The sequence below is a fragment of the Hemicordylus capensis genome, chromosome 3 (assembly GCF_027244095.1).
Source record: "Hemicordylus capensis ecotype Gifberg chromosome 3, rHemCap1.1.pri, whole genome shotgun sequence".
Taxonomy (NCBI): domain Eukaryota; kingdom Metazoa; phylum Chordata; class Lepidosauria; order Squamata; family Cordylidae; genus Hemicordylus; species Hemicordylus capensis.
The window spans coordinates 285929202-285955518 of record NC_069659.1 but is presented as its reverse complement, the minus strand read 5'-3'; the positions used below and the strand labels follow the sequence as shown (position 1 = coordinate 285955518).

The following is a 26317-nucleotide window of genomic DNA, read 5'->3' as shown; positions in this document are numbered from 1 at the left end:
ATATTATATTGAATTAAAAAAATATCTGTAGCTCCTTTGGGGGCTTCCTAAAGGCTGTGGGGTGGGTCTGCAAAGGTCCCCTCTCCCCTCGCTGGCCTCTAGGGCTTTGCAGGGACCATTTGAGCATGTGCGGTGGTCATAAATGGCTGCTGAAAACAAAATGGCTGCCATGCATGCTCAAATGGCATGGCCTAGGGTCTCACAGAGGCCATTTGAGCATGCACAGTGGCCATTTAATTTTTTTTAAAATTTTAAAAATGGCGCCCCCTTCAACTGGCGCCTGGGGCACGTGCCCTGCCTGCCCTACCCTAGATACGCCCCTGTCCATCAGATCATACATCTCCCTACCTGAACCGGTGGGGGTGGTCTCGGAGGTGGCCTTGGGTTCCCCCAAACTTATTGTCTTGGGGGATTTCAGTGTCCACGCTGAAGCCCCCCTAGTAGGTGCAGCTCAGGATTTCATGGCCTCCATGGCAACCAGACGGGCCTTCTCGGTCGCTGCCCCGAGATTGTGGAATGCGCTCCCTGCTGAGATACGATCCTCCCCATCTCTGGCAATTTTCAAAAAACACCTGAAAACCCATCTCTTCACCTAAGCTTACTCAGTATCCTAAATTTTGGGGGTTTTAAAATCTGGCTTATTTTAAAATTTAAAACCTGATTTTGGGGTTTTTAATTACTGTAATGGTTTAATTGTAGTTTTAAAATGTTTTTAAATTGTTAGTTGTTATATTGTTTTTAATTTGTTTTAGCTCTTTACTGTTTTTTGTGGTTTGTTTTAACTGTAAACTGCCCTGAGCCATTTTGGAAGGGTGGTACATAAACAAAACAAAACAAAACAAAACAAAACAAAACAAACAAACAAATAAATAAATAAACCATGGGCCTGTCTCAGCTGGTATTGGGCCCTACCCACATGGCAGGACATACTCTGGATCTGGTTTTTGCCAACCGGGGAATAAATGATCTGGAGGTGGGGGAGTTTGAGACAACTCCCTTGTCATGGACAGAACATCATCTGGTGGGCTTTAGTATGACTGCTCCGTCTGCCCTCTGCAGGGGTGGTGGACTTATTAGAATGGTCTGCCCCCGGAGGCTTATGGATCCGCTTGGTTTCCAGACGGCCCTCAGGGAGTATCGAGTGTCCAGAGCTGGTGACCCTGTCAAGGCCCTGGTGAATCTCTGGAATGAAGAGACAGCCTGGACTGTTGACACGGTTGCTCCTAAAAGCCCTCTCTGGCTTGGTGGAGCCTGTTCAGCTCCTTGGTTTTTCTTGCAGCTTAGGGTGATGAAACAACTTGGGTGATGGCTGGAACGACACTGGAGGAAGAGTCATGATGAATTCGACTGAACACGGGCTAGAGCCCATTTTAGGGACTACTCTGTGGCGGTGGGGGCGGCGAAGAAATGCTTTTTCTCCGCCTCCATTGCATCTACTCAGTGCAGACCAGCGGATGTTTCGTGTAGCAAAGACATTGCTGCACACATCCCCCTAGGTAATGAGGGAGGAATAATCTACAGCCCGTTCTGATCAGTTTGCGTGTCACTTTGCAGATAAAGTCGCTCGCATCTGTGCTGATTTGGACTCCAGAATGTTGGCAGTTCCAGACGTGCCTCTGGTACCATCTGATCCTATTTTGTTGGATTATTTTCAGTTGGTGCGGCCTGAGGATGTGAACAAGATCCTGGGCAGTGTGCGGGCGACATCGTGTGCTCTTGACCCTTGCCCTTCATGGCTAATAAAAGCTGCCAGGGAGGGTACAGGCAGATGGTTGGAGGTGCTTATTAATGTAGGGCAGGATGCCATTGTGCCTCAAGGAGGCGATCCATTATTTAAAAAGCCCTCCCTTGTTCCCTCCAACCCGGACAACTATAGACCTGTCTCTAACCTGCCCTTTTTGGGCAAGGTGATAGAGCGTGTGGTGGTGTCCCAGCTCTAGAGGGTCTTGGATGATTTGGATTATCTGTACCCTTCTCAATCTGGCTTCCGCCCCAGATATGGGACTGAAACTTCCTTGTTCACTCTAGTGGATGACCTACGCTGGGAACTAGACAGTGGGAGTGCGGCCCTGTTGGTTCTGCTGGACCTCTCAGCGGCATTCGATACCATCGACCAAGATATCCTTCTGGACTGCCTCTTGAGTATGGGAATTGGAGGTACTGAATTGGAGTGGCTCCAGTTCTTTCTTGGGGGGAGGGTCCAGAAGGTGGTGGTGGGGGACTATTGCTTGGCTCCGTGGTCATTGGCCTGTGGGGTCCTGAAGGGTTCGGTTTTGTCCCCCATGCTGTTTAACATCTACATGAAACCTCTGGGAGAGGTCATCCTAGGATTTGGACTGAGTTGTCAGCAATATCCAGATGACACTCAGCTCCATTTCTCCTTGTCACCTGATCCTAGGGAGGTGGTGGATGTCCTGAACAGGGGCTGGAGGCCGTGGTGGGTTGGAGGAGGGCTAATATACTGAGATTGAATCTGGACAAGACGGAGGTAATGTTGGTCAGTAGAAGAGCCAATCGGGATGAGGAGATTTTACTGTTTCTCGATGGAGTTGCACTCCCCTTGAAGGAGCAAGTATGTAGCTTGGGGGTATTACTGGACCCTGCTCTGCTTTTGGAAGCTCAGGTGGAGGCGGTGGCCAGGGGCGCCTTTGCATGGCTGCAGCTAGTGTGCCAGCTGTGTCTCTTTCAAGGGCGTAACAAGGCTGGAGTGGGCCCAGAGACAAAATTTTAAAATGGGCCCCTCACTGATACACACACACACACTTCACAATATATAGTCACGTGACTTGCCTCTGGGGGGCCCCTCGAGGCGTGGGGGGCCCCAGGCAGCCGCCTCCCCTTGCCTAATGGTAGTTAGGCCCCTGGTCTCTTTCTCAAGAAGGCAGATCTGGCCACAGTTACCCATACCCTAGTCATGTCATGGCTGGATTACTATAACATGCTTTACGTGGGGCTGCCCTTGAAGACTATCCAGAAACTGCAGTTGGTGCAAAATGCAGTAGCTAGGGTTTTGTCTGGAACTGCCTGGTGGGATCACATCACATCCATTTTGAAAGAGCTGCACTGGCTACCAGTTTGTTTCTGGGTCCAATTCAAGGTGCTGGTTTTGACCTTTAAAGCCCTTAATGGTTTGGGCCCAGGATACCTGAGGAACTGCCTGCTCCCAAGGGTTGCTGCCCACTTGATGAGGTCACCTGTAGGGGCTCGGCTCCGGGTGCCGACAATGAGGGAGGCTTGGTTGTTGTGCATGTGGGACAGGGCCTTCTCTATTGCTGCCCCCAGACTCTGGAATGCTCTCCCGGTGGCTATTTGCTCCTCGGTCTCCATCACAGTTTTTAGAAAGCTTCTTAAATCTTGGCTTTTTACCCAGGCTCTTATATTATTATCTCTACTGCTGCTTCTTTGTATTTTGTACAGTTTTTATGCTTGTATTTTAAATCTTTTTAATCAGATTTGTTTTATATTTTTGCTTAATATTATCATCATCATCATCATCATCATCATTATTAATTCAATTTCTATTCCGCCCTTCCAAAAATGGCTCAGGGCGGTTTACACAGAGAGATAATAAATAAATAAGATGGCTCCCTGTCCCCAAAAGGCTCATAGTCTAAAAAGAAACATAAGATAGACACCAGCAACAGTCACTGGAGGTACTTTGCTGGGGGTGGATAGGGCCAGTTACTCTTTCCCTGCTAAATAAAGAGAATCACCACGTTAAAAGGTGCCTCTTTACCAAGTTAGCAGGGTTCATTTTTTTAAATTGTCATTAATTGTGTCATTTTTTATAGTCTTGTTTTTAATTTTTGTGTAAACTGCCTTTGGATCGTTGTAATGAAAGGCGGTATATAAATATAACAATAAATAAATAAATAAATAAGAATAAAATCAGGCCAACCAAGGTTGTCTTCACCCCATAGCCCGCTCTAAAACCAGTTTGAAATGGTTCTAGATCAGTGATTCTCAAACTTGGGTCCCCAGATGTTATTGGACTTCAACTCCCATAATCCCCAACCAAAGGCCACTGAGGCTGGGGATTATGGGAGTTGAAGTCCAATAACACCTGAGGACCCAAGTTTGAGAATCCCTGTTCTAGATAATCAGTAACTTCCAAAACTTACTGGAGTTGATCAGCCACCACCATCTCAATTACATAAGAACATATGAAAAATCTTGCTGGATCAGGCGCATGGCCCATCTGGTCCATCCTGCTTCATACAATGCCCACCAGATGCCTCTGGGAAGCCCACAGGCAGAAGTTGAGGGCATGCCATCTCTCCTACTGCCCTGCAACTAACTGGTATTTAGAGGCATCTTGCCTCTGGGGCTGGAGTTGGCCTATAGCCCTCATACAAGTAGGTATTGATAGACCTGTCCTCCATGAGGTAGGACCACCCAAGGGAGGTTGGAGACTTGCCTATAATAATCCATCGCCAAGGGATCGAGGACAGGCTACTTAAGTAAAGGTCTCACAATTGCCTCCTTCAAACATGGAGGAATCCTGTCCTCCATCAGTGTGGCATTTATGATTTTATCTATTAATCAATCAATCAATCAATCAATCAATTAATTATCTATGTAAACTGCTTTGGAAACTTTTCTTGAAAAGCGGTATATAAATATTTATTGTTGTTATGATGTCAACTAGGCCATCTCCAACAGCCTCTGTGCTAGATGTTGGGCATGGATCCAAAGGACAAGTGGTAGGCTGAGCGCCTCCAAGGAGTTTGTCCACATCTTCAGGAGTCACAAATTGAAACTGATCCATTCTAATTGAACCACAGGAGTTACTGGTCACCTCTGCAATAGATTCCACCATAACCGTGGAGTCCAAGTTGGTTTGAATGCAAAAGATTTTATCTGCAAAAAAGTTGTTAAAAGCATCACAGCAGGATGATGAAAAATCCAAATCTAAGTTCAGAGAGGAGGGAACCTGAGTCGATCCCCTCTCAGCTCTGAACAACTCTGCTGTGAACTTGCAGACTCAATATGTGTAGAATAGAATTTCTCCTTTGCTGTATGTATTGCCACAGAATAAGCCTTCAGATGGGCTTTATGTTGCGTCTTATCAGATTCAGGTTGTCTTCTTCCACTTTCGCTCTAGTCTTCTCCCTTGCTGCTTCAGCTCCCATAGCTCCTTTTAGCTTTATATCCCTGTCCATGACTTCCACTCCTCCAAATCCAGCACTATTAGCCAACCAAAGTCCTCTCTCATCACTTTACTCATTCTCCCTTGCTGCCTTCTATGCATTGAACTCTGTTCCTGGACATATAGGTGGTGCTGCCTTCCTTCTTAAAACCCACCGTTTCAGTGGGCCTTTGGTATAACACCTTAATCTTTATTCCCAATTATTGCTGAGTTTTAAGAATGTGTAGCTGTATTACCCACCTGTGCAAGTGACACCTTGAATGTAAAAGCTCTCCCATTATGTAGCTCAGAACACTGTTAGTAAATTGTATAAAGTGTGAACAGCAGTTGTAGTAGTAATGTAGATAGGGTTCAAGCCATACTTTTCCTAGAGGAATTCAACTGACATCAGTAAAGTTATACCAGGAACACACTGGGCTTCTGCATTTGATTTTTGTTGCAATTCTGCAGTGTTCCCATTTTGAATTGATTGCACTGATTTATTGAAACATAAATAGTAAAGTTGTGCTGTTGAGTCGGTGTCAACTCCTGGTGACCACAGAGTGCTGTGGTTTTTCTTTGGTAGGATATAGGAAGGGTTTACCATTCCCATCTCCCACACAGTATGAAACGTAGCTGGTGCATAAGAATACATATTGGAAGCAAGAATAACCCCTGGTGAGAGGTTTATGCTGCCTGGAAAGTGGTTTACAAACTTGAAGTTCTAAGTTCCCCTTAAATAAAAATGATGTATTATTATGGTTATTGTTTTTTACTGATACAGCACCATTAGTGCCTAATAGATTCCTGCTCCCTCTTTGGAAGCAGGGACCTTTGCCTATTAACCTCCATTAGGTGGTGCCTAATAGAGGTTGATAGGAAAAATAGGTTCCTGTTCCCAAAGAACTTACAATCTAAAGGAAGGAGGAAGAAATTGGAAGGGAGGAAGATACAAGAATAGCAAGTAATAAATATGAGCACATTGAAATTTTCATCCATATATATCCATCTTTCTCTCTCTCTAATTGATCCACATTAAAGTGGGATAAAGAGCACTGAACAAGGTGGTCCAGTCAAATCAGATCAGAAGAAAAGGATCCTTGCGCCATGTTGGATGTGGTGTTGCATATATTCTGGAATAAGATAGGCCATATGTCAATTTACTTATAACTAATGAATACCACACCACACCAACTGTATGTTTTGGTTCCCCTGCTAACTTGGCAAAGAGGCACCTTTTAACATGGTGATTCTCTTTATTTAGCAGGGGGAGAGTAACTGGCTCTATTCACCCCAGCACAGTACCTCCAGTGACTGCTGGTGGTGTCTATCTTAAGTCTCTTTTAGATTGTGAGCCCTTTGGGGACAGGGATCCATCTTACTTACTTACTTATTATTCTCTGTGTAAACCGCCCTGAGCCATTTTTCGAAGGGCGGTATAGAAATCAATCAATCAAACAAACAAACAAACAAACAGATAAATAATAAAGAGATTTAGACAAGGGTAGGCTAGGAAAGGGGGCCTAGTCACCCTCTTCCAGAACTTATAATTTGACATGCAGCACACGTGTGTGTCCAAAAATTGTCTGAGCTGCCCACCCGTACATTGGACAGCAGACGTTAAAGTCATCAGGAATGTTTACAGTACTCACAGTCCCCAAAGAAAACATTCTTCATTTAGGGATGGGAGTTCTTTTCTGATCTAAACAAACAAACAAACAAACAAACAAACAAACAAACAAACAAACAAACAAACAAACACAAAACTAGCTTATTTTAATGAAGATTTGACATATTATGTGGCATGGTCATAAGAAAGCTGTGTACATTTATCAATGGTTCTTAGCTACAGAGTCAGGTATTTATGCCTGTAACCTATTAAAGAAGACTCAAAAGCTGCATTGAGTGCCTCTTTAAAAGGCTACTTCTCAGTAGACTCCACAAAGTACCATGAAGTCTATATGACTACTCCAGAGTGACTTGGTTGCATGCAGATGCTGCTATATATGTGTATGTGTGCGATTTTATTTATTTAGCATATTTTTATACCGCCAAAAACTTACATCTCTAGGCAGTTTACAACAAGATTTAAAAAGTAAAACATTAATTAAAAACAAAAACAAAAAATTTAAAAGCAAGAGATTTAAAACACAATTTAAAATTTTAAAACAATATTCTAAAAACAACATAAAACAATCAAAACAATATCAGTTAAAAGCCCGGATGAACAGATGCGTCTTTAAAGACTTTTTAAAAGTTGTCGGAGATGGGGAGGCTCTTATTTCACTAGGGAGCGCACTCCAAAGCCTCAAGGCAGCAACGGAGAAGGCTCGTCCCTGAGTAGCCACCAGAGGAGCCGGTGGCAAATGCAGACGGACCTCTCCTGATGACCTCGATGGGCGTGGGGTTCATGACGAAGAAGACATTCTCTTAAATGTCCAGGGCCCAAGCTGTTTATGGCTTTATAGGTTATGACCAACACCTTGAATTTTGCCCAGAAAATAGAAATATTTTTATTTGTAGAAAAGAAATGCTGACTCAGCAAAACTCAAAATACTATTTTAAACACCTAAGAAAATATTGCTTTCATTCTTAAACCAATTTTTCCCTGTGCAAAAATAATAATAAGATTGAGAGCTTGAGTAAACCAGATTCCTTTTTTTTGCTACTTTCATGGCATCCTTTTTAGATATGGCGTATGCTCAAACATAACCAACGTATAAAATAGACTTATTATACTGATAAAATGTTTATCTTATTGTCTCTTGCATATTAAGAATGAATACTACCAACCTTTCTCAGATTTTTTTTCCTTTCAGGTTTCATTTTCTTATAAAGCTTTCACACCCAATAAAGTTAAAGTTTCCTTTTTTAAAAGAAAGGTTTGTGAACATTCGGGTTCATAAACATCTCTACTGCTGAATCAGGGCACAATTTTTCAGATATATCTGTAATGCAGATTACATTTTCTCTGTAATGCAGAGAATAAAATAAACATTTTGATGTACATTCTTATATTTTTAAAAGAACTAGGAAATTCATCTGCCTCTCATTCTATCATTTGGAATATTTTTCATGGAAGATTTCTAGAGGAAAGGAATGGGAAGGAGGGCAGAGAGCAACCATCTTGATCAGCAAAGTTTTCATCAAATACATACAACTATACTGAGCCATTCATCTTTGGGGAAGTACAGAAAATGCCAGTCCCTAGTATTGAATCAATGCTCTTTTCTTAATATATTATTATTATTATTATTATTATTATTATTATTATTATTATTAATTCGATTTCTATACCGCCCTTCCAAAAATGGCTCAGGGCGGTTTACAAAGAGAAATAAAGCAAATAAGATGGCTCTTATTTTATATATTATATATATATTAAAATAATATAGGTATTTGTAGATCAATCATGCAACAAGCAAGGTTAGTGCTTAAAATTCAGTGTTTGAAAGAGAAGCACCCAACCAAACTAGTCCAAATGAGTAGCAGTGAAAGGGCTGTAGCTTCTTGGAGGGGGAAAAAAAAATCAGTCTATGGACTGTTTCTTTGACTCTTGCCTCTGCAATAAATAAGAGGTAGGCTCAAGCAGTCTTTCTGTGAAGTTCTAATTGTTCATGACAAAAGCTTTTGGCAACTCACAAAAAACCAAGAAAAAACCCATAAACAATGTTTCACTGAAATGGGCCCCAATTCTGCTACCAAAGGAGTAGATGGGAGTTTTGCTATTGATTTCTAGAAAAGCAAGGTCAGGCTTCAAGTGTGAAAGGGGGGAAAAACCCTCTCCTAAAATAAATATCTTTGTAAGAGCCCACTAAAAAGACCCAGGATTCAAACACATTCCTTCTGGAGATCAAGGATGTCCGGCCTTTGAAGCCTGAAGGGTTGGGGCGTTTCGCAATCTGTGTGGCAGTCACACTGTGGCATTAGAAATTGTGCATTTGGAATTGTAAAGCATTTTAAATGGAATCTTTCAGAATTCCACAGCTGGCTGGTGAGTGACAGCCTGATATAGCCTGGGGCAGGGAGAGAGATGACATTGTTTGGATTAAAGTTAAAATGATCTCCTTGTGAAGAGATGCTTAAGAACATTTTGGTATAAAGAGACAATAAAGTAACATTCAATACATGGGCTGAATTCAGGTTTGTGCAGTAATTAAGAAGCCTTATCCACAAGCAAATTAAGCTGGAGTACTTGAATTTAAACCAATTTAGTGCCAATAAACAGTTTAGATAGCTACAATTGTCTTTTTAGTACTTCATCTAAACTGATTTGTGGATTGAAGCCAAAGCCACTCATATGTTTTTGCTAATTTTGGGTGTCATTCTGAGTCTTCCTGGGAGACAAGGCAATTACTAGATCATTGACCAATCAAACCCACAGCTTTAAACCCTGTCATAACTGTTTTGCCATCTTCAGAAAGAGGCTAATTTCTTCATTGTTGCCATGATGTGTTGGGAGAATGCACCTGAATAACTAGGAGCTGGTGGATATCAGGATGAGAAGGGCCATTCCATACCTTGGATGGACTGTTTGCATACCCTTGTCCAGAGGAGAGCAAGAGAAAATGGGTAAGCCAATATATTTTATTGATTCAAATTCTATTGTTATAGGGATACACACATTTACTAGTTCTGTGTTTTTCATATTGTTTTAATTAATAAACATATAACAAGTCAGTCAGGTCAGGTGCTTCTCTTAATAACTGACCTATTATTGTTGTGAGCTGCCCAGGGAGTGCTAAACATCCACACAAAATACAAATCTAAATAAATAAAGTCACTCAGCTCTATGTGGTAGTTCCAGCACCTCAGAACAAAGAGCACAACAGAGCTTTTTTTTGGGGGGGGGGCGCAGGGGTAGCAATAAATATTTCTTTCCAATAAATGTTCTGATTTGTCTTGGGCTACTTCTGCAGCGAAGTAAAACCCATGAAGCATGATTTGGAGAAGACTGCACCTCAAATTCAATGAAACCTTTTTTATCCCCCTTAATCCCTTGATAATTTTTTGTGCTTCTCTTGTAGAAAAGCAATTTTGCTAATCACCTTTGTGCCGATGCCTGCATTCCTGACAATAGCGTGAACAACTTCCATCAAAGTCTTTGATGTGGGAAAGAAGGAGAGAGAGAGAGAGAGAGAAACACACACACACACACACACACACAGAGAAAACAATTCCATTCCTTGCCACTCAATGGAGAACATTCTGCTTTAATAGAGAGCTGCTGATTCTGTGGAAGTTTCTAATCCTTTCTGCCAAAGAAGGGAGAGAGAGACAACCAGGTAGCCCACCTTATTCAGGAGTTAAAATAACATGGTTTTGCTCTCTGAGAAAATCAAAACAACTCAAGATCAAAACCAGATTTCCCCAACCCTAACGGGACAGCCTCTCTACTCAGATAACTCTTGATCTAAGTGTGTAACAAGTAACTGGCTTTAATCCCTCAAAGTGATGGCGTTACAGATAAGTACCTTGCTAGTATCAGAGGTGTCTTGAGTTTCAGAAATACACAAAAGTGTTAGCTGGAAAGAAAAACAAAACAGAAAAAAATCTCATCTGCATGACCTGTGTCTCTTGCAGAAAAGGTACAAAGCTTGAGCAATATAAAGAGGAAGCCTTTGAAAAAAGGGAGTGCAAATAAATGGCAGTCAGGTAAAGTCCTGCCATCGGCTTTTGGTTCTGTGAACCCATTTTGTGTGTTGCATCACACAAGTGTTTGAACTGGTAAATTCACGTATAATGTAATAAGAGAAATACTGTACTGTTGTGTATTACTTTTTGGATATGATATACTCACCAGTACATGTTCATGGGACATGTGGTCTGCACATATAAAATAACATAAACAGTGTAATAACCTACGGAAATTTACCAGAGAGGCTAGGAGTTCTTTTTTCCACACTGAAACTTCTAAAGTTGAGAACACTCACTTGCCTAGAAACAAACGGGAAACTGAGGCTTGGCTCCTGAACCTCAACCTGATTTGGAAAATAGAGCCCCAATGAACTGGAAAAGAATGAAAAGCTTAGCCTCGGCAAATATGAAGAGTATCTTCCAGTTTTTAAGCTTTCTTTCAAAGTTCACTCTCTCTAGTGTGAAACAGATAGGCACTAGTTCCCAGGAAAGGTTCAGGCTTATAAGGTTCTTCCCACAATAGGAAAATTAATGCAAAATCTCTTTGCAGTGCATATTATGAAGTAAAAGCCATCAAACTAGATAAGGACATCATTCTTAGAAAAGAATAAAGAGGCAGAAGCCAGGGACCTGGTTTTTGAGGAGGCAGTGCACTACAGATGCAATTCCTGCGAACCTGAAGGAGCAGGTTCACATTCAGGGTTCTCCTCCTGGATCTGGCACTGCTCCTAGAAAATTAGGTGACGGCAATGGCCAGGAATGCCTCAGCTGCAACCTTTCCTTGAGAAGACTGGTCTGGCCTCTGTCACCCATGCCTCAGTCATATTCGCTCTATGTGGGGCTGTCCTTGAAAAGAATTCAGAAACTACAGATGGTGCAGAATGTAATTGCCAGATTGATTTCTAGGACCGCACACAGTACACATATTATATATCCCAGCTGAATTTACCCACCTGACTAGATTGGCTAGGCAGGCTCTGTATGCCAACACCTGGGGACAGGGCCCTCTCAGTGATTTCCCCCAGACAGTGGAAGTCACCCATAGTTGAGGTCTGCATGGCCCCCTTTCCCAGCTTTTCAGAGGAAAGCTTTTTATCTTTTTATCCAAGCTTTTGGCCAATAAAATATTCTGTTTATCCAAGCTTTTGGCCAATTAAAAGAGCCCCTCTTCCTCTTTTGATGTAGCTGTTTTTGTTTTATTTTTTCCCCAGGTTGTTTTTTATTAAAGTTTTATTATTGCTTTTATCTTGTTGTTAACCACCCTGGAGTCTTAGGATGAACTTCAGTATAAAAATATAATAAAGTAAATCCATCCCTGAGAGAGTGGAGAAGTCTTGTGTAAGAGACACAATGGGCAGCTTAATATGTAATAGTGGCAAGTAAGAATGGAAGAGCCACCAGTTCTGCCAAGCGCATGCTCTCACTACTGCTGCTGCCGCCATGATGTGTGAACCGTCAATGTCAGGTGGATAATGTCAGCAACTCCCCTCAGCCCGACATTCGGAACCCGACATTTGAAATCAGCTTGACAAAGTCAGGGGGACGGCAGTCAGGAAAGCGAAAGATGTATTCCATCATGCGGAGAAGCTTTTACCTCCCTTGCAAACGTGGCTGCTGGCTGATTGAAGGGTGAGCTGACCTGACTCCTCTTCTCCTCCATTCAGAAACACTGGCAGCTTCTATAGCCAGTAGAAGGTCCGGCTCAAAAGTTTATTGTGTCAGACTGGATGAGGAACAGGGCCAGGCCTCTCTTATCCAACCAACTTCTATAGTTTATTTATTTGTTAAATTTTTATACCGCCTTTTATTAAAATAATCCCAAGGCTGTTTAAAAAACATTTAAAACAATATAAAACCATAAAAACCATACAATAAGAACTAAAATTGAATATAAAAATACAAATCTAATTAAAAGTTTAAAAAGCATGTACAGTATACCCATAAGAGACAAAGCAGCAGCAAACAAAACACTCATTTAAAAGTTTGGATAAAAAGCCAAAATTTTACTTCCTTTCTACAAACTGTGATGGAGACTGGGGAGCAGAGCCCCACCAGGAGAGCATTCCAAAGTCTGGGGGCAATGACTGAGAAGGCCCTGCCCTGCGTACAGGACTCCCTCATTGTCGGCACACAGAGCAGGGCCCCCTCTGATGACCTTGTTGAGTGGGCAGAAACCCTTGGGAGCAGGCGATCCCTCAGGTAGCCAGGGCCCAAACGGTTAGGGCTTTAATGGTGAAAAACAGCACCTTGAATTGGATCCAGAATCAGATTGGCAGCCAATGTAGCTCTTTCAAAATTGGGGTAATATGGCCTCAGCATGTAGCTCAGGATAACATCCTAGCTGCTGCATTTTGCACTAGCTGCAGTTTCCAAATATTCTTCAAGGGAAGCCCCGCACAGAACGCATTACAGTAATCCAGCCATGACGTGGCTACAGTGTGGGTAACAGTGGCGAGATCTGCCTTCTCAAGAAAGGGATGCAACTGGTACATTAGCTGAAGCTGTGCAAAGGCACTCCTGTTGGATAGAACTAGTAAGCATACAAAACCAGTTCATTGTTATATCTCTTGGTCATGCTTCCAGTGAATGAAGCTTTCCTTCAGGGGGATAGCACAGAGTTTCAATATGACAAGGATCCTGTATGCAGGAAAGGCAATAGATTTCTCTGCATCAGATACACGGAGAACTATTTCCCGGTTCTTACCTCAATGTCAACACAGCCTTTGCTGCTGCTGCACTGTACATTTTTGCTATAAAAGCCGATAATTACCTTTGTGAAAGTAGTTGATGGGAACAGACTTGGGAAGAATATAAATATGGGGGCAAAATCTGCCACTCTCATTTGAAACTGGGGCCACCATTATATGGAAGCCATTTATATAACGGGAGAAGGAAAATGCAACCTGTCATATTGATTAGCACTTTTAACAATGAACATGAATATATATAGGGAAATACTTGCTATGAACAGAGATGTTTCATAAGGTGGGAAGGTAAGCGTATACTTCAGACTCCAATAACAGGAAACTCTCATTGGCTGGGAGAAATACTTATTAGACCTGAATGTTATATAAATAGTACAAGAGACAGGATCAGGAAGAGCTTGGTCAAGTTCTTTGTACTGAGGCAAGGTTTTCCATACTAGAGAATTCCTAACAAATTTGCCTGTAAATTATAACGTACCACAAGTTTGGTTTAATATAGCAGAAAGTTACTATGCTAACTGCCATTGCTAGTTGTGAATGAAGTAGATGAGTCATCGGTAGTTCACCACTAGCACAGACTGATGGTGAGCCGTTTAAACTGCGGAATGTTCAGTCCAACATTAATGTTCAGTCCAGGTACAGGACTGTTGGCAATTTGTGTTCCTTTTGGTGAATCCTTCAGATCAATAGTCTTTAAACTTTTTGGACCATATGGCTAACTTTAATCCAAAGGTGTAATGTGGGGCCCACTTTTAATTCCGTATTACATACATTTACCTTCTTTTCTGTAAGGTAACCAGAAGCAAAGGAGGAAGAAGCTGTTTAGCCAGGAGAAGAGAAGAAATGGTAAAGTAAAGGTAAAGTGTGCCGTTGAGTCGATGTCAACTCCTGGTCAGGGCTGCCGAGAGCAGGTTCGGGCCCTGGTGGAAAAAAAGGTTCGGGCCCCCACCACAAGGCCCCCCTGCTGCCGCAGCTGTGAGGCCCACTGCTGCTACCACCGCCACAAGGCCAAACTGCCGATCTTTAAAATAATTCTAGCCACCATGTGTGCAGCTGGGGGGTGGGTGGGTGGGTGTGAGCCAAGCACTCCCCTGTGGTGGCGGGTGCAGTGGGAGTAGCCGCTGAGCCTGACCGTCCAGCCCAGCAGCCTTTGAGAACTGCAAGGCACCCCAGAGTGCCTGTGAAGTTTGAGTAGAGCATCGGCGTGATGCTGGCAGGAGGCAAGACAAAAACATATGAAACATAGTCGGGCCCGGGCCCCCTTCCGGACCTCTAAGAATCTCTAAGAAAGGGCTGAGAGAGACTTCTCCCTGCAACCTTGGAGAAGTCGCTGCCAGTCTGGGTAGACAATACTGAGCTAGATGGACTAATGGTCTGATGGTATAAGGCAGCTTCCTTGGTTTCCTATGACTAGAACCAATGGGTTGAAATTGCAAAGAAGCAGATTTAGGTGAAACATTATTTAATTGTTTCACATATTTTATACTGCCTACTACCCAAGTCTCTAGGTGGTTTACAGCAATAAAACCAAGAAATTTAAACAATTAAAAAAATCAAATTAAAACACCTATTATAACTACCAAACAGCTAAAAAGCTGGGCTGAAGAGATGCGTCTTCAGCTGTTTCCTAAAAGCCAACAGGGATGGCATTAGGAGGAATTTCCTAACTGTGAAGGCTGTTCGACAGTGGAATGGTCTGCCTCCTACAGTAGTGGGCTCTCCTTCACTGGAGGTTTTCAAGCAGAGGCTGGCTGGCTGGCCGGCCCTTTGTCTGGGATGCTGTAAAACCCCGAGATTGTTTTTAAAACAGAGTGACTTAGGGACGACACAGATTTCCAGATGTATGTTGTGATGACACTGCAGATAAGATACACAAGTAATTTGAAATTCATTCAAAAAACCATCAGCTAGTTCTATGTGCCCAGGGGGGCTTTGGTTTTGTGTTTCTCAAAGACCCTCATAACAAATTACTTGTGAACACGAGGAGACTTTCAGATGCAGTTTGTGATATGGTATGGAAATATGCTTTCAATTCATTTAAAAAAGGGGCAGGATCCACTGGGCATGTCTAAAGTAGTTCTTGGGATCCTGGCTATTAAATGGAGAATAATGTATGGTAGAGTACCAGTGCACATAAGCCCTTAAAAGCATACTAGAAATGTGTGTGAAGCATGAAGCTCATCTATATTAGAAAAAGTATGTTTCACACTGAAAATAAGATTTATTGTAAAATGCATAACACTTAAACATTAATTTTATTCTTAAGGTTTCATTTATATGAGATCCCCGCTAACTGAGCATCAGTTTTCCAAATAATTGATTATCTCAATTACACTGAAGTGGCCTCATATAACTGGAAGTCACAAATGTATGAAAAAGCTTGCACATTTCTAGTTATGTGGGAACATAACCTATGAAAACAAATAATCTATGGAAACAATTCTTCAAAATGGCAGCCACCAATAATCTCGTTTTGTGGCCTGTTCTGTAAGAGCACCACAAAGCTTCAATGGATATTTATCTACCTATAGCCCTGTTCAGACATTACCAAAAAGTGTGGAGGCCATACCTGGTACAGCCTCCAAGAGAACATGCCAGCAAGTCCCACCCCCATGCTGACATGCTTGTTAGCCCTTTCCCCCACTATATCTTAATATGCTGGGCATTTGCAATCACAGGGAGAATCTCTACCTGAGCAGAGTGTTTTTGTCTCTGTAGAAAAAAAAGACCATATTCAAATACAGCATGGGGGCAGGACTAATGAGCATTGGGTGGGGGGAGTGTCATGATTTCTACAATGTGTGCATATGGCATATCTAAAAGTCAGATTCCAACATTGCAAGCACATTTTAGAGTGATTTAAAAAATAGAACCCCCACTGCAGTTATGCAGATAGTATAGGCTTGATTCAGCATGATTAGGGGCTATGAAGCTTCTATTTCAGTGCTGTCCTTGAGTGCATCTCTTCCCCCCACTCCCAAAGTGAACAGTTGCACCTGGAAACACTGAGAGCAAACCTTACTCTTATGTTCACTGGCTTAGCCCTCACTGATATATGTAGTCTTTTGATCTTAAATTTTTTATTACAATACAAGCATTCACAGACAACATCCTCCTTCAGCAAGTACTTTCTCTGTTATGAAGCATCAATCTGGCAAGGTTAATAAAGCTGAGGAATGAATAAGACTTAAGTTGCAATCTTATACACACGTGTCCAGGAGCAAGTCCCACTTAACATTTACTTCGAACAAACATGAACTGGGCGCTAGCGTGTAGTTAACCAAGTTAGCATTTATAGAAAACTTTTTGAACATCCAAGGCATCCAAGTTATTCAGAATAACCCTGTAAGAGAAGTGAATATATTATTGGCCCTTGTTGTAGAGAGTGTATGGTTGTGAGTGAAAGGATAAGATCTCAGCATCTTACCTAAAGCCACCTAGTAAAGTGAAGGACTTTACAACTCACACTGTTCTCGCTGCTGCACGAGTTCTCTACTAATACCTGTCTATAAACACTTAACCTCTATGTGTGGGGTGTTGCATTCAACCGGGCTATCTCCGAGCAAAAGGTCGCAACTTTCTGTGATGAGCTGCTCCACGGAGAAAAGCGTGCGTGGGCGGGGGGAAGAGCCGCTCGATTTCCTTCCTCCTTCCTTGTCGTCCCCCTCCCTGGCTCCTCGCCGAGCCAATTAATGCATTACCGAGGGACGGATAGACCCATGTGACTGACCGGCCGGGCGGAGAGAAATGGCCGCCCCCGATTAGCGGCGGCCTACCCGGGCCCAGCGGCAGCGGCGGCTCTGCTTGTGAGTTTGTCGCTGCCGGGCCCGGGCCGGCAAGGCCGCCACTCCATGGGGAGGCCGGGCAGCCCCCCTCAGGCCGAGAGTCGCTGCCCGCTGTGGGCGCTGCCGGAAGAACTGCTGCTGCTCATCTGCTCGTACCTGGACGCGCGGGCCTTGGGCCGCCTGGGCCAGACCTGCCGCCGCCTTTGCCGCTTCACCTCCCGGGACGTACTCTGGAGGCGCCTCGCCCGTTCCTGCCTCAACGCAGGCTTCAGCGCACTCGGCGCCGACCTGTAAGCGCCTGGGCTGGGAAGGGCCGGCTAGGAAAGTGCGGGGCGTCGCGGCCTAGCCGGTTGCTAAGGGGCGCCCCTGTAAAACTAAGGCCACGCCCGCCTCGTCGGGGAGGAGGGACGTTCCGGAGGTGCTGCGGTGGCCACGGCACGGAGGGGAGAAATATGGCCATGAACCCCCTAGGAGAGCCCGGACGGAGGGGTGGGGATCTGGGTCTGGAGTTTTAAAGACCGCCCTGGACAGCATTGGTTCAGACGCCGAATTGTACCTAGCTAGCTTCCCTGTCCCGGGCCATATTAAGTACTAGGGGCTGAGACAGGTTGGGTTATACACACACGAACCCAGATTTGCCTGGAACATGAATTGACCTGTGCTATCGATTGCAAATCCACAGTGCTTTGGACCTGCAAGCCAGCAAGGGATTGAGGTGTGCGAGACTGTGGTGATGTGACACCTCTTTGCCAAATCTCTTGCACCTGGGATAAGCTCCTCTCTTCTTACCCCACCTGTTACTGGTGGCACACTAAAAAAGTTAAACCTGTATTTTCATCGGCTCTCATAACGAGGATAGCCCAGTTTATGTATTGATTTCCACCCTCCCTCCTGAATTTGTTAGCTTATATCCCACTTTTCACCAGGGTTGTTTCCCAGATTAGCTACAATTAGTATATTTGGGATATGTGGGGTGCTTATTGCACTCATGGCTGTTGTTGACATAGTCTAGGTCTTTCAGAGGGAGGAGTCAGAAGGAGTTGCAAATGGATCAGGGACTGGTATAGATGCCAGCCCTCTTTTGTTGATCTATCATTGTCCAGCTTGTCAAGGATAGGGCAGTTTCTGGCAATGGTGATGCTTCAGGGTTTCCTCCTTGCCTGTTAGCTGTAGCACAGATTGTAGGAGATCCCAGCAGTGTTCTCTCTAATTTTGTTCATCTGTGTGTGAATGAGTTTTCTTCTGGGCGGCAGGATCAAGGCAGTGTGTGTACACAGAGGCGTAACTATAATAGGGCAAGGGGAGACAGTTGTCTGGGGGCCCACTGCCTTGGGGGGCCCCCAGAGGCAAGTCACATGACTGACTCCCCCAGCCGCGCACCCACCCGGGCTTCCTTCAGTTGTATTAATCCTCCGAAATCGATGTGAGTGTTAAGACCTGGAGCTACCAGAACAGCATGTCTTTCTCGGCCCATTTAAAAATCTTGTCTCTGGGCCCACTCCAACTTTGCTACGCCCCTGTGTGCACACATGCATTCAGAATGGGGCCTTCTCGATTCAACCTGAGCAGGATCTAAAATTAATGGCGTAGATATCAAAAAATGTGTGAGCGTGCGCATGTCTGTGCCCTTTAGAGGGAACACTGAATTCCAGTACATTCTTACTTTCTTCCCTCAGAATGATATCCCTACATGTTGGCAAAGAAAGGAGAGAAACAGTGCTGTTTGTTTTACTACTGTAGTGTCACAGAGTGGTGAATCCACATGATGTTTTAACCTTTTCATAGTTAAAGTCTTCAGCCCCTCTCATGGCACATAGTTTTGAAATCTCTTGGGTTCTGTGCTGGTCTGTGTAACTCCAGTTCTGTTCAATCAAGGAACCACTTTAGCATCAGTAGACAAGCTTTGTTGCCTTGGGGGCTTCTAATAGCCATTCACTGTGTGGCCTCAGGACCTCATTTCATGTGACTTCCCAAGATGTCACATCTCAAAAATGTTCCTTTTAAAAGTTCTTAATGTGATATGGAAAGTGAAAGTAAACCACTTTATAATTGAAGCTACTTTCTGCGGGGAAGTAATGTGCCTAGGGAACAAGAGGTTGCTGGTTCGAATCCCCGCTGGTATGTTCCCAGACTATGAGAAACACCTATCTCAGGCAGCAGTGATATAGGGAGATGCTGAAAGGCATAATCTCATACTGCGTGGGAGATGGCAATGGTAAACCCCTCCTGTGTTCTACCAAAGAAAACCACAGGGCTTTGTGGTCACCAGGAGTTGACACCGACTCGACAGCACAACTTTACTTTCTGGTCAGAAGGGATCTTTTATCTGATTTCCGTATATGGGAAATTCAGATGCTAATTCTGTAGCATTTTCCCCAGGATTGTTACTGGTGGCTATTTACCCTGTGGTTGCCTCTTTTGGATGTAGTTGCATGGGAAGCTGATTTTCTGTGGCATCTGGTAATGTGGTGAAGAGAACTATACTACAGCCTTTCTTCCTGGGATTTCTGATTAGATGTGTGGCAGAAATTGCCCCACAATGTAACTGGATGATAATCACATAAACACTATATATGCTATATTTTTAAACACACACCTCTCAGTAAATTTATATGTAGTGACCATGGGATCAGTGGCCATTTATAGATGGAGGAGTGTAGGGTGAAACCTTAAGTCAGAGTTTAGATTGAAGAGGCATTCATGCTTGCTTATGAATATAGGACACTGCCTTATGCTAACTTAGTCCTGTCTAAGTCCAGTATTATCTATTCTGACAGCAAGATCTACTGCTTAAAATCTTGCAGTTGGTGATGCCAGGGATTGAATCTGGGAACTCCTACATGCAAGGCATGTGCCCTAAGAAGATGGAACTGAGTTGTATAATGCAGTGTCCTACCTTCATATGTAATTATGGAATGCCTCAAAGTAAATGACTCTTGCACTGCAGACAAAAATATTCAAATATATGTAACCAGGTTATGAACCATTCACTCAGTGGGCTTGCAAATTGGATTGTGATATATATATAATGAAAATAATTAGCATTCCATTTTTTCCAATTATTTATTTAACTTTATCTGAATAATTGCTCAGGTTGCAAGATTTTGGGCTCTTCTGACAATCTTTTATGTATTTTGAAGAGTTTGTGGATTTGTTTTTTCAAGTAAGTCATACTTCACAATTACATACAGGTACCAATTTTTGCATAAACAATCCTGCCACTTAAATTAGCTGAATACACTTCTTTTTACAGCAGAATATTCTGGGTGAAATGTTTAATTTTTTTGTTTTTCATTGCAAAAAAGTAATGACTATTATGATTAGAGTTCATAAAAATATTTGCTAAAATTAAAATTGAGTTGCCTATTTAACTGTCATTTTAGTGCAAAGAAAATTTTTGCAGCTACAAATAATAAAATAATTCAAATTAATTATGGAAAGAGTAATGGAAATGAATTGACTAGCAAGCCAGAGGTTGTTGGTTCATATCCCTGCTGGCTTGTTTCCCAGACTATGGGAAACACCTATATTGGGTAGCAGGGGTATAGGAAGATGCTGAAAGGCATCACCTCATACTCCGTGGAAGATGGCAATGGTAAACCCCTCCTGTATTTTACCTAAGACAACCACAGGACTCTGTGGTTGCCAGGAGCTGACACCGACTCAATGGCACACTTTACCTTTAATATAATTTGAGTATTGTGAAGCATTCTTTGAGGCTAGAATTTAGCTTTCTTGCCTGTCTTTAAAGTTTGTAACAAGTGAAAATGTTTTGGAGTACTTTTATTCCAACCTTGCTAAGTGTTCTATAACACCTCCCATTGATCTCAGTGGACTTTTCCAATTGGTTGGTGTAGAACAGGTGGCAAAAATTTAAGCCAGTTTAACTGACTTCAGTGAGGCTCCTTCTTAACATTGTGAATAGAGCTGCAAGTTTTCTTCCAGAAATCCATTAAGGGTTGGAGTGAAAATAACAGGATCGATCCCTTAACTACAGTTAGAGATTGGGAGCAGGCTGTGGGAGAATGCTCATCCCTCTCTGCAGCCCTCCCTCCCTGAAGTGAATCTCCCCCCCCCACCCTTAACCTTATCTGTGATTAAGGGATGCATTATCATAAACATAAATTGCTGCTAAGGCTTACCAGGTTTCTCTGCTTTACCAAGATTTATAAATTATTACCGCTACCTGGTTAGTGGTAATGGTGGTAAATGTTGAAGCTGCTGATGCACTTCTGCTGCTACTGAAGGAGGAGAAAGTGCACAAATCTGTAGCCTACTGACCTCTCTCTTTTTCTCTTAATATGAAAGAATGATTAAGAGATTGGCCCTGTTATATCTACACAAGTTCTTTCAGTGTTATCAATTACAAGTGGTATTTCCTATTCTTTAATATTTGTCTCTTTGAACAGGATATCAGGATATCAAAACAGAAGTCTCAAAACCAGATTCTGAGTTTATAGAATCTCAGGTTTTTTTGGAATCTTGGCTTTCATCTGATTAGAAGTTCTAGTTCTCATAATCTAATGTTGAAATAAATACTGAAATATTTGTATTAAAATTTCAGTATTTTTTCTCACAATCATGAGCCATGAAATTATTATTTATGTTACTCGAAATAGGCAGTATGGAGTCCAAGTACATTATTTTGATTTTATTTGTGAAAAAATGAATTTTGTGGTCTTTAAAGGTTTGATGGTAGCTTTACCTTAGCCACTCTTTCCAAAATTTCTTATTATACTAAGCTGTTTAAAAATGCTCCTGAATGGAACGCTAAGGAGACCCATCAAGGCCTTTGGTTGTGGGAGGTAGTAAAGGAAATTCCCTTTGCGCTAGTGTCTTAAGCAGTAGTAGCATTGAAATCGGCAGGGGTGAGGGCTGTAGGATTGTTGTACCTTTCAACACCTGGGATCTGCTTGCTGTGCTATATTGTGTTTTGTTCTGAGGAAATGAATTTTTGTATTTTTCATTAAGAATAAGCTCTACACTGCATGCAGGAAGGGTCAGGTGTACAGCGAAACAGGTGCAGTAGCTAGCAAGGCCTCTTGTTTCTAAAGTGAAAAACAGAACAATAAACTAAAATTTCATTTAGGAGCATGTACACGTGGAGGAGAGCCTATATATATGTACAAATGTGGAACAAAGCACACACAAACCTGGATGACTCTTGAAATGTTCATGGATTTTACTTGAAGGCCTTCTTTGATTGCATTTTCTTGTGATTCTGGAGACCTCTTTGAAATATATTGTGGCATTGTGACAGTGTGCTTACTGGTGCAGATGGCAGCTTTGGCGTTCTCAGATCATGTGGGTGAGGGCAAGATAGGAGCTGGCTATGCTTACAGTGTGTTGACTTCAAGTATAATTGTGAAGTGTTGATGGGATTGATGTCTCTCTTATCCTCTTTGGGAAGAGTATGTAAGTGCTGAGAATAAGTTTTTATTTTATTTATTTACACACACTTATATCCTGCCTTCCCAATTCCAACAAAAGACTCAAGGTGGTTTACAAAATTAAAAACAATAACATTCAGATACAATAAACGAGATGAATATAATAGCCTAGAGTAGCATGAAACATCGTTCCCCAAGAATAAAAACCATAAACTTTAAAAATGCAATATAGCTCACTGCCAACAGTAGCACTAATATCAAATATTCAACTAAATAACTGAACAGCAATCAGGCTAAATACCTGTCTAAGTAAAATAGTCTGCAACAGATGACAAAATGCAGGAACAGAATGAGCAAGACACATCTGTCTGAGCAAAGAGTTTCATGGTCTGTGTGCTGCTTCTAAGAAGGCCAGATCTCTTTATTTGAGTTGGTGCGGGAATCCTCACTGGATCTTTGGAGGACTATATGAGAAGACTATTTGGGTGAAGATGGTCTTTTAAATATACTGGTCCCAAACTATATAAGGCTTTAAAGGTAATGCCAGCATCTTATATTGCACATGGAAATAAACCAGTAGCTGTGAAATTGTTTAAAACTGGAGTCACGTGTTTCATAAAACTTCATAACAGCCTTGCTCCAGCTTTCTGCATACGCTAAAATTTTCAAATGCTTTTCAAGGGCAGCCCCATGCAGAGCACATTGCAATCATTCAGTCTTGCTACAAATAGTGCTTGTGTCACTTGGGCCAGATTTGCCTTCTGTAGGAAATGGCACAAGTGATGCATCAGCCAATGCTGGGCAAAGGCAATCATGGAAACCATTGCCACTTGAAAGTCTAAAAGGAGTGCTGGATCCAGACTGTGTCTGCGAACCTGATATTTCATGGAGAGTGCTACCTACCTATAACAGGCTGCCTCCCATCTTGTGCTCTAATTTCAGTTGTGAGTGCCTATGGCCATATACTTTGGTTTATGAACACATTCTCCTTTCAGAGAAGGGAGTGGACTCTGCTGTGCCCCCACCATTATGATGCAATTTCTGCAAAATGAGACAGTCATCTCATTGGACACATTCATGTAAGAATAAGTGAATACCAGTGGTATTTTTCTGGTGCCCTAACTCCTTGTCTTATATATGTGGTTGTTGACGAAAATGTCCATACATGTTATTAGGTATGGGATTGGATGCGTCAGTGGGATGATAGAAATTTTGCCCTTAAAAAAAAGAAAGAAAGAAAGAAAGAAAGAGGAAAGGCAAATTTGTATCTCTGGAGAGCTGAAGAATGTTGCAAAGGCTTAGAAGTAAAAATTAAACAAAAAAATTTAGAAAACATTTAATCTGATACCTTGATTGTAGTATATGTTGACACTTACCTTTGCATTTCGGCAGTGATCCAGAGATGATCCCATGCAAAAAAACCAACAACCTTCTGCTGTGTGTGGGTAGATCTGTGTGTGGGAGCACAAAAAGTGTTGCTGGAGGCTCTACTGCAGATCCAGATTGGGGTGGGGCTAGCATTTCACATCTAAGATACAGGTAGCATTTTCCTTCTTTTCTCACTGGGATTCCAGTAAGGGGCAGATAGGCGAGTTGAGCATGCAAAGCCAGTTGTCTTATGTGTGCAGCAGTCTTACTGTGCACAGCAAATAATAGCTGGATTAGGACACTGAATTTTTGGCAAGACTGTGGGACCTCTAAAGGATATGGGAAGTTGCATAAATATTTAACTGTTGAAGAGTCTAATCTAATGAACCTTGCAAAACCAAAATTATCTTGTGTTTTATAAGGGGTACTGTACTTTAGAAATAACCCGCGTCCACCAATCTTTAGCCTACTTATTTGGAAGTAAATGTTGTTGACTTTGATGGGACATCCTTCCAAATGAGAAGAGATGTAATGGGGCTATTGCAGTTTACAGGCTGCATATAGTCCAAATGCATCTGGCACTGCAGGAGTCTTGGTTATCCCAAGATTCATTTAAAATAACAGCAGTTAAAATAATATTCTAGCCCTAATGATGATGAAAATATGTTCAAAATGTGATGTCATTATTTAATGGTTGGGTTGGGGAAAAGGAGGCAAGTAAAACGAAATTCTCCTTGACCCACCCATTCTTCTCAAATTCCGTACTTTTAAAGCCCACATCAAAATATCGAAGGAACTGATTTAAAACTTTTGCAGAATTAATGTAACATGGCCAGAAACTGTGCTTTGGTATGACTGTACTGTGTTGTGAAGGGTGAAACAAAATAGAATTCAGTCTAATTCTGAGAGCTAGTATAGTATAGTGGCTAAAAGACTGAGTTATGAATCGGGAAGTTCCCAGTTCAAATCTCACCTTTGCCATGAACTCATTAGGTGGTCTTAGGTAAGCCACACCCTCAGCACCCCATCTGCAATATAGAAAGGAACATTGGTCTTACCATGAGGGGTTCTTTTCCCCTGTGTCTGGAGCTCATCATTGCTGGGTTGTAGTCTGAGCATGCTCGAGAGACAGGACTGAAACTTTGTAGATTCACTTCCTGCCGCCAGGACGCACCTATATCCCAGTTCCAGGACTGAAGCAAAGAGCGACATTTTGAGGAGAGAGCTATATAAAGAGTCAGATACAAGATTAAAAGGACTAAAAGAGAACAACAGAATTACAAATAGAAACAAGTCCTTGTGGAACAGAAACACAGGAGGGAAGGAGCTAGCAGTGTGATCCCCAGGAGCTGACTCCATCCAAAGCTTTGTCAAAGATACCTCGGCCCAATCAAGAAGAAATAAGGGTGCAAGTACATCTAGGCGGGTATGATGAGCTCCAGACCCAGGAGAAAAGAACCCTTCACGATAAAACCAGTGTTCCTTTCCCCTCTGTGTTGGAGCTCATCATTGCTGGGACCTGCCCAAGTGGATTAGTTAGAGAGGATGATGTACTAGACCACCTGTTGCAGGACTCGCTGGCTGAAGGTGGCCTGAGGAGCCGAGAAGGAAGATATTTTATAGTGATGGATGAAGGGTGTAATAAAGGACCATGTCAACTCCAGTGGGTTGCCCTTTGGTGCTGGTCATCGGCTCCATGTTTCCTGCCTTTTAGAACGGTAGCTTTAAGGTGGGGTTTCATCTTCCTGCAGACATCCTTAATCAAAAGGTGCTTGCTCAAGTGGATAGAGGACGGAGACTTTTTCTTTTTCTTTTTTACGTGGCTCGTCCATCAGATGTTGACTTTTTTGCGGCTTTTTAGAAACTGTGAGAGGAATGAGCAGGGCTGCTGCGTCTCCGAGAGGAGGGTGAGTAAATGGAGGGGAGAGGCCGATTTTGCCCTAAAGGGCGAAGATGGCGCTGTTTGGCAGTAACGGGGTGGGGGGAGGGCTTCCGATAAGGACCCCCTCAGAAGCTCCTCTGTGTGAGATAACTCCATGATCAGAGGAGCGAAGGAAAAAACCGCTAAAAAGCACAATCAAACAATGGATCTAAAAAACCAAATGCAGCCGAATAGGAAAAGAAAAAAGGAGTTTTGGAATTTGGAAGGAAAAGGGGTCTAAGGCAGCTCCTTCTCACCCTCGCACAATCTAACAAAGGTGGTGGGGGAGATGAACCAGGAGGAGAAAGATCGTTTGAAAAAAGTTAGAGAGCTCTCTCTGTGACCTGCTATTTCGAGTTAGACACGACTGGACCTGGGATACA

The 26317-nt window shown here is 42.6% G+C and overlaps 1 protein-coding gene across 2 annotated transcripts in view; it reads left to right on the top strand.

Moving 5' to 3' along the window:
- The first annotated feature begins 17109 nt into the window (after positions 1-17109).
- Positions 17110-26317, top strand: part of FBXW4 (F-box and WD repeat domain containing 4) — a 134658-nt gene continuing 125450 nt past the window's right edge. The window contains exon 1 of one of the 2 annotated variants that reach the window (XM_053311207.1): positions 17110-17545. In XM_053311207.1, the coding sequence (XP_053167182.1) occupies positions 17322-17545 (224 nt within the window). In that variant the 5' untranslated portion in view covers positions 17110-17321. The remainder of the gene's footprint in view (positions 17546-26317) is intronic. The other variant, XM_053311208.1, reaches the window with a different exon arrangement.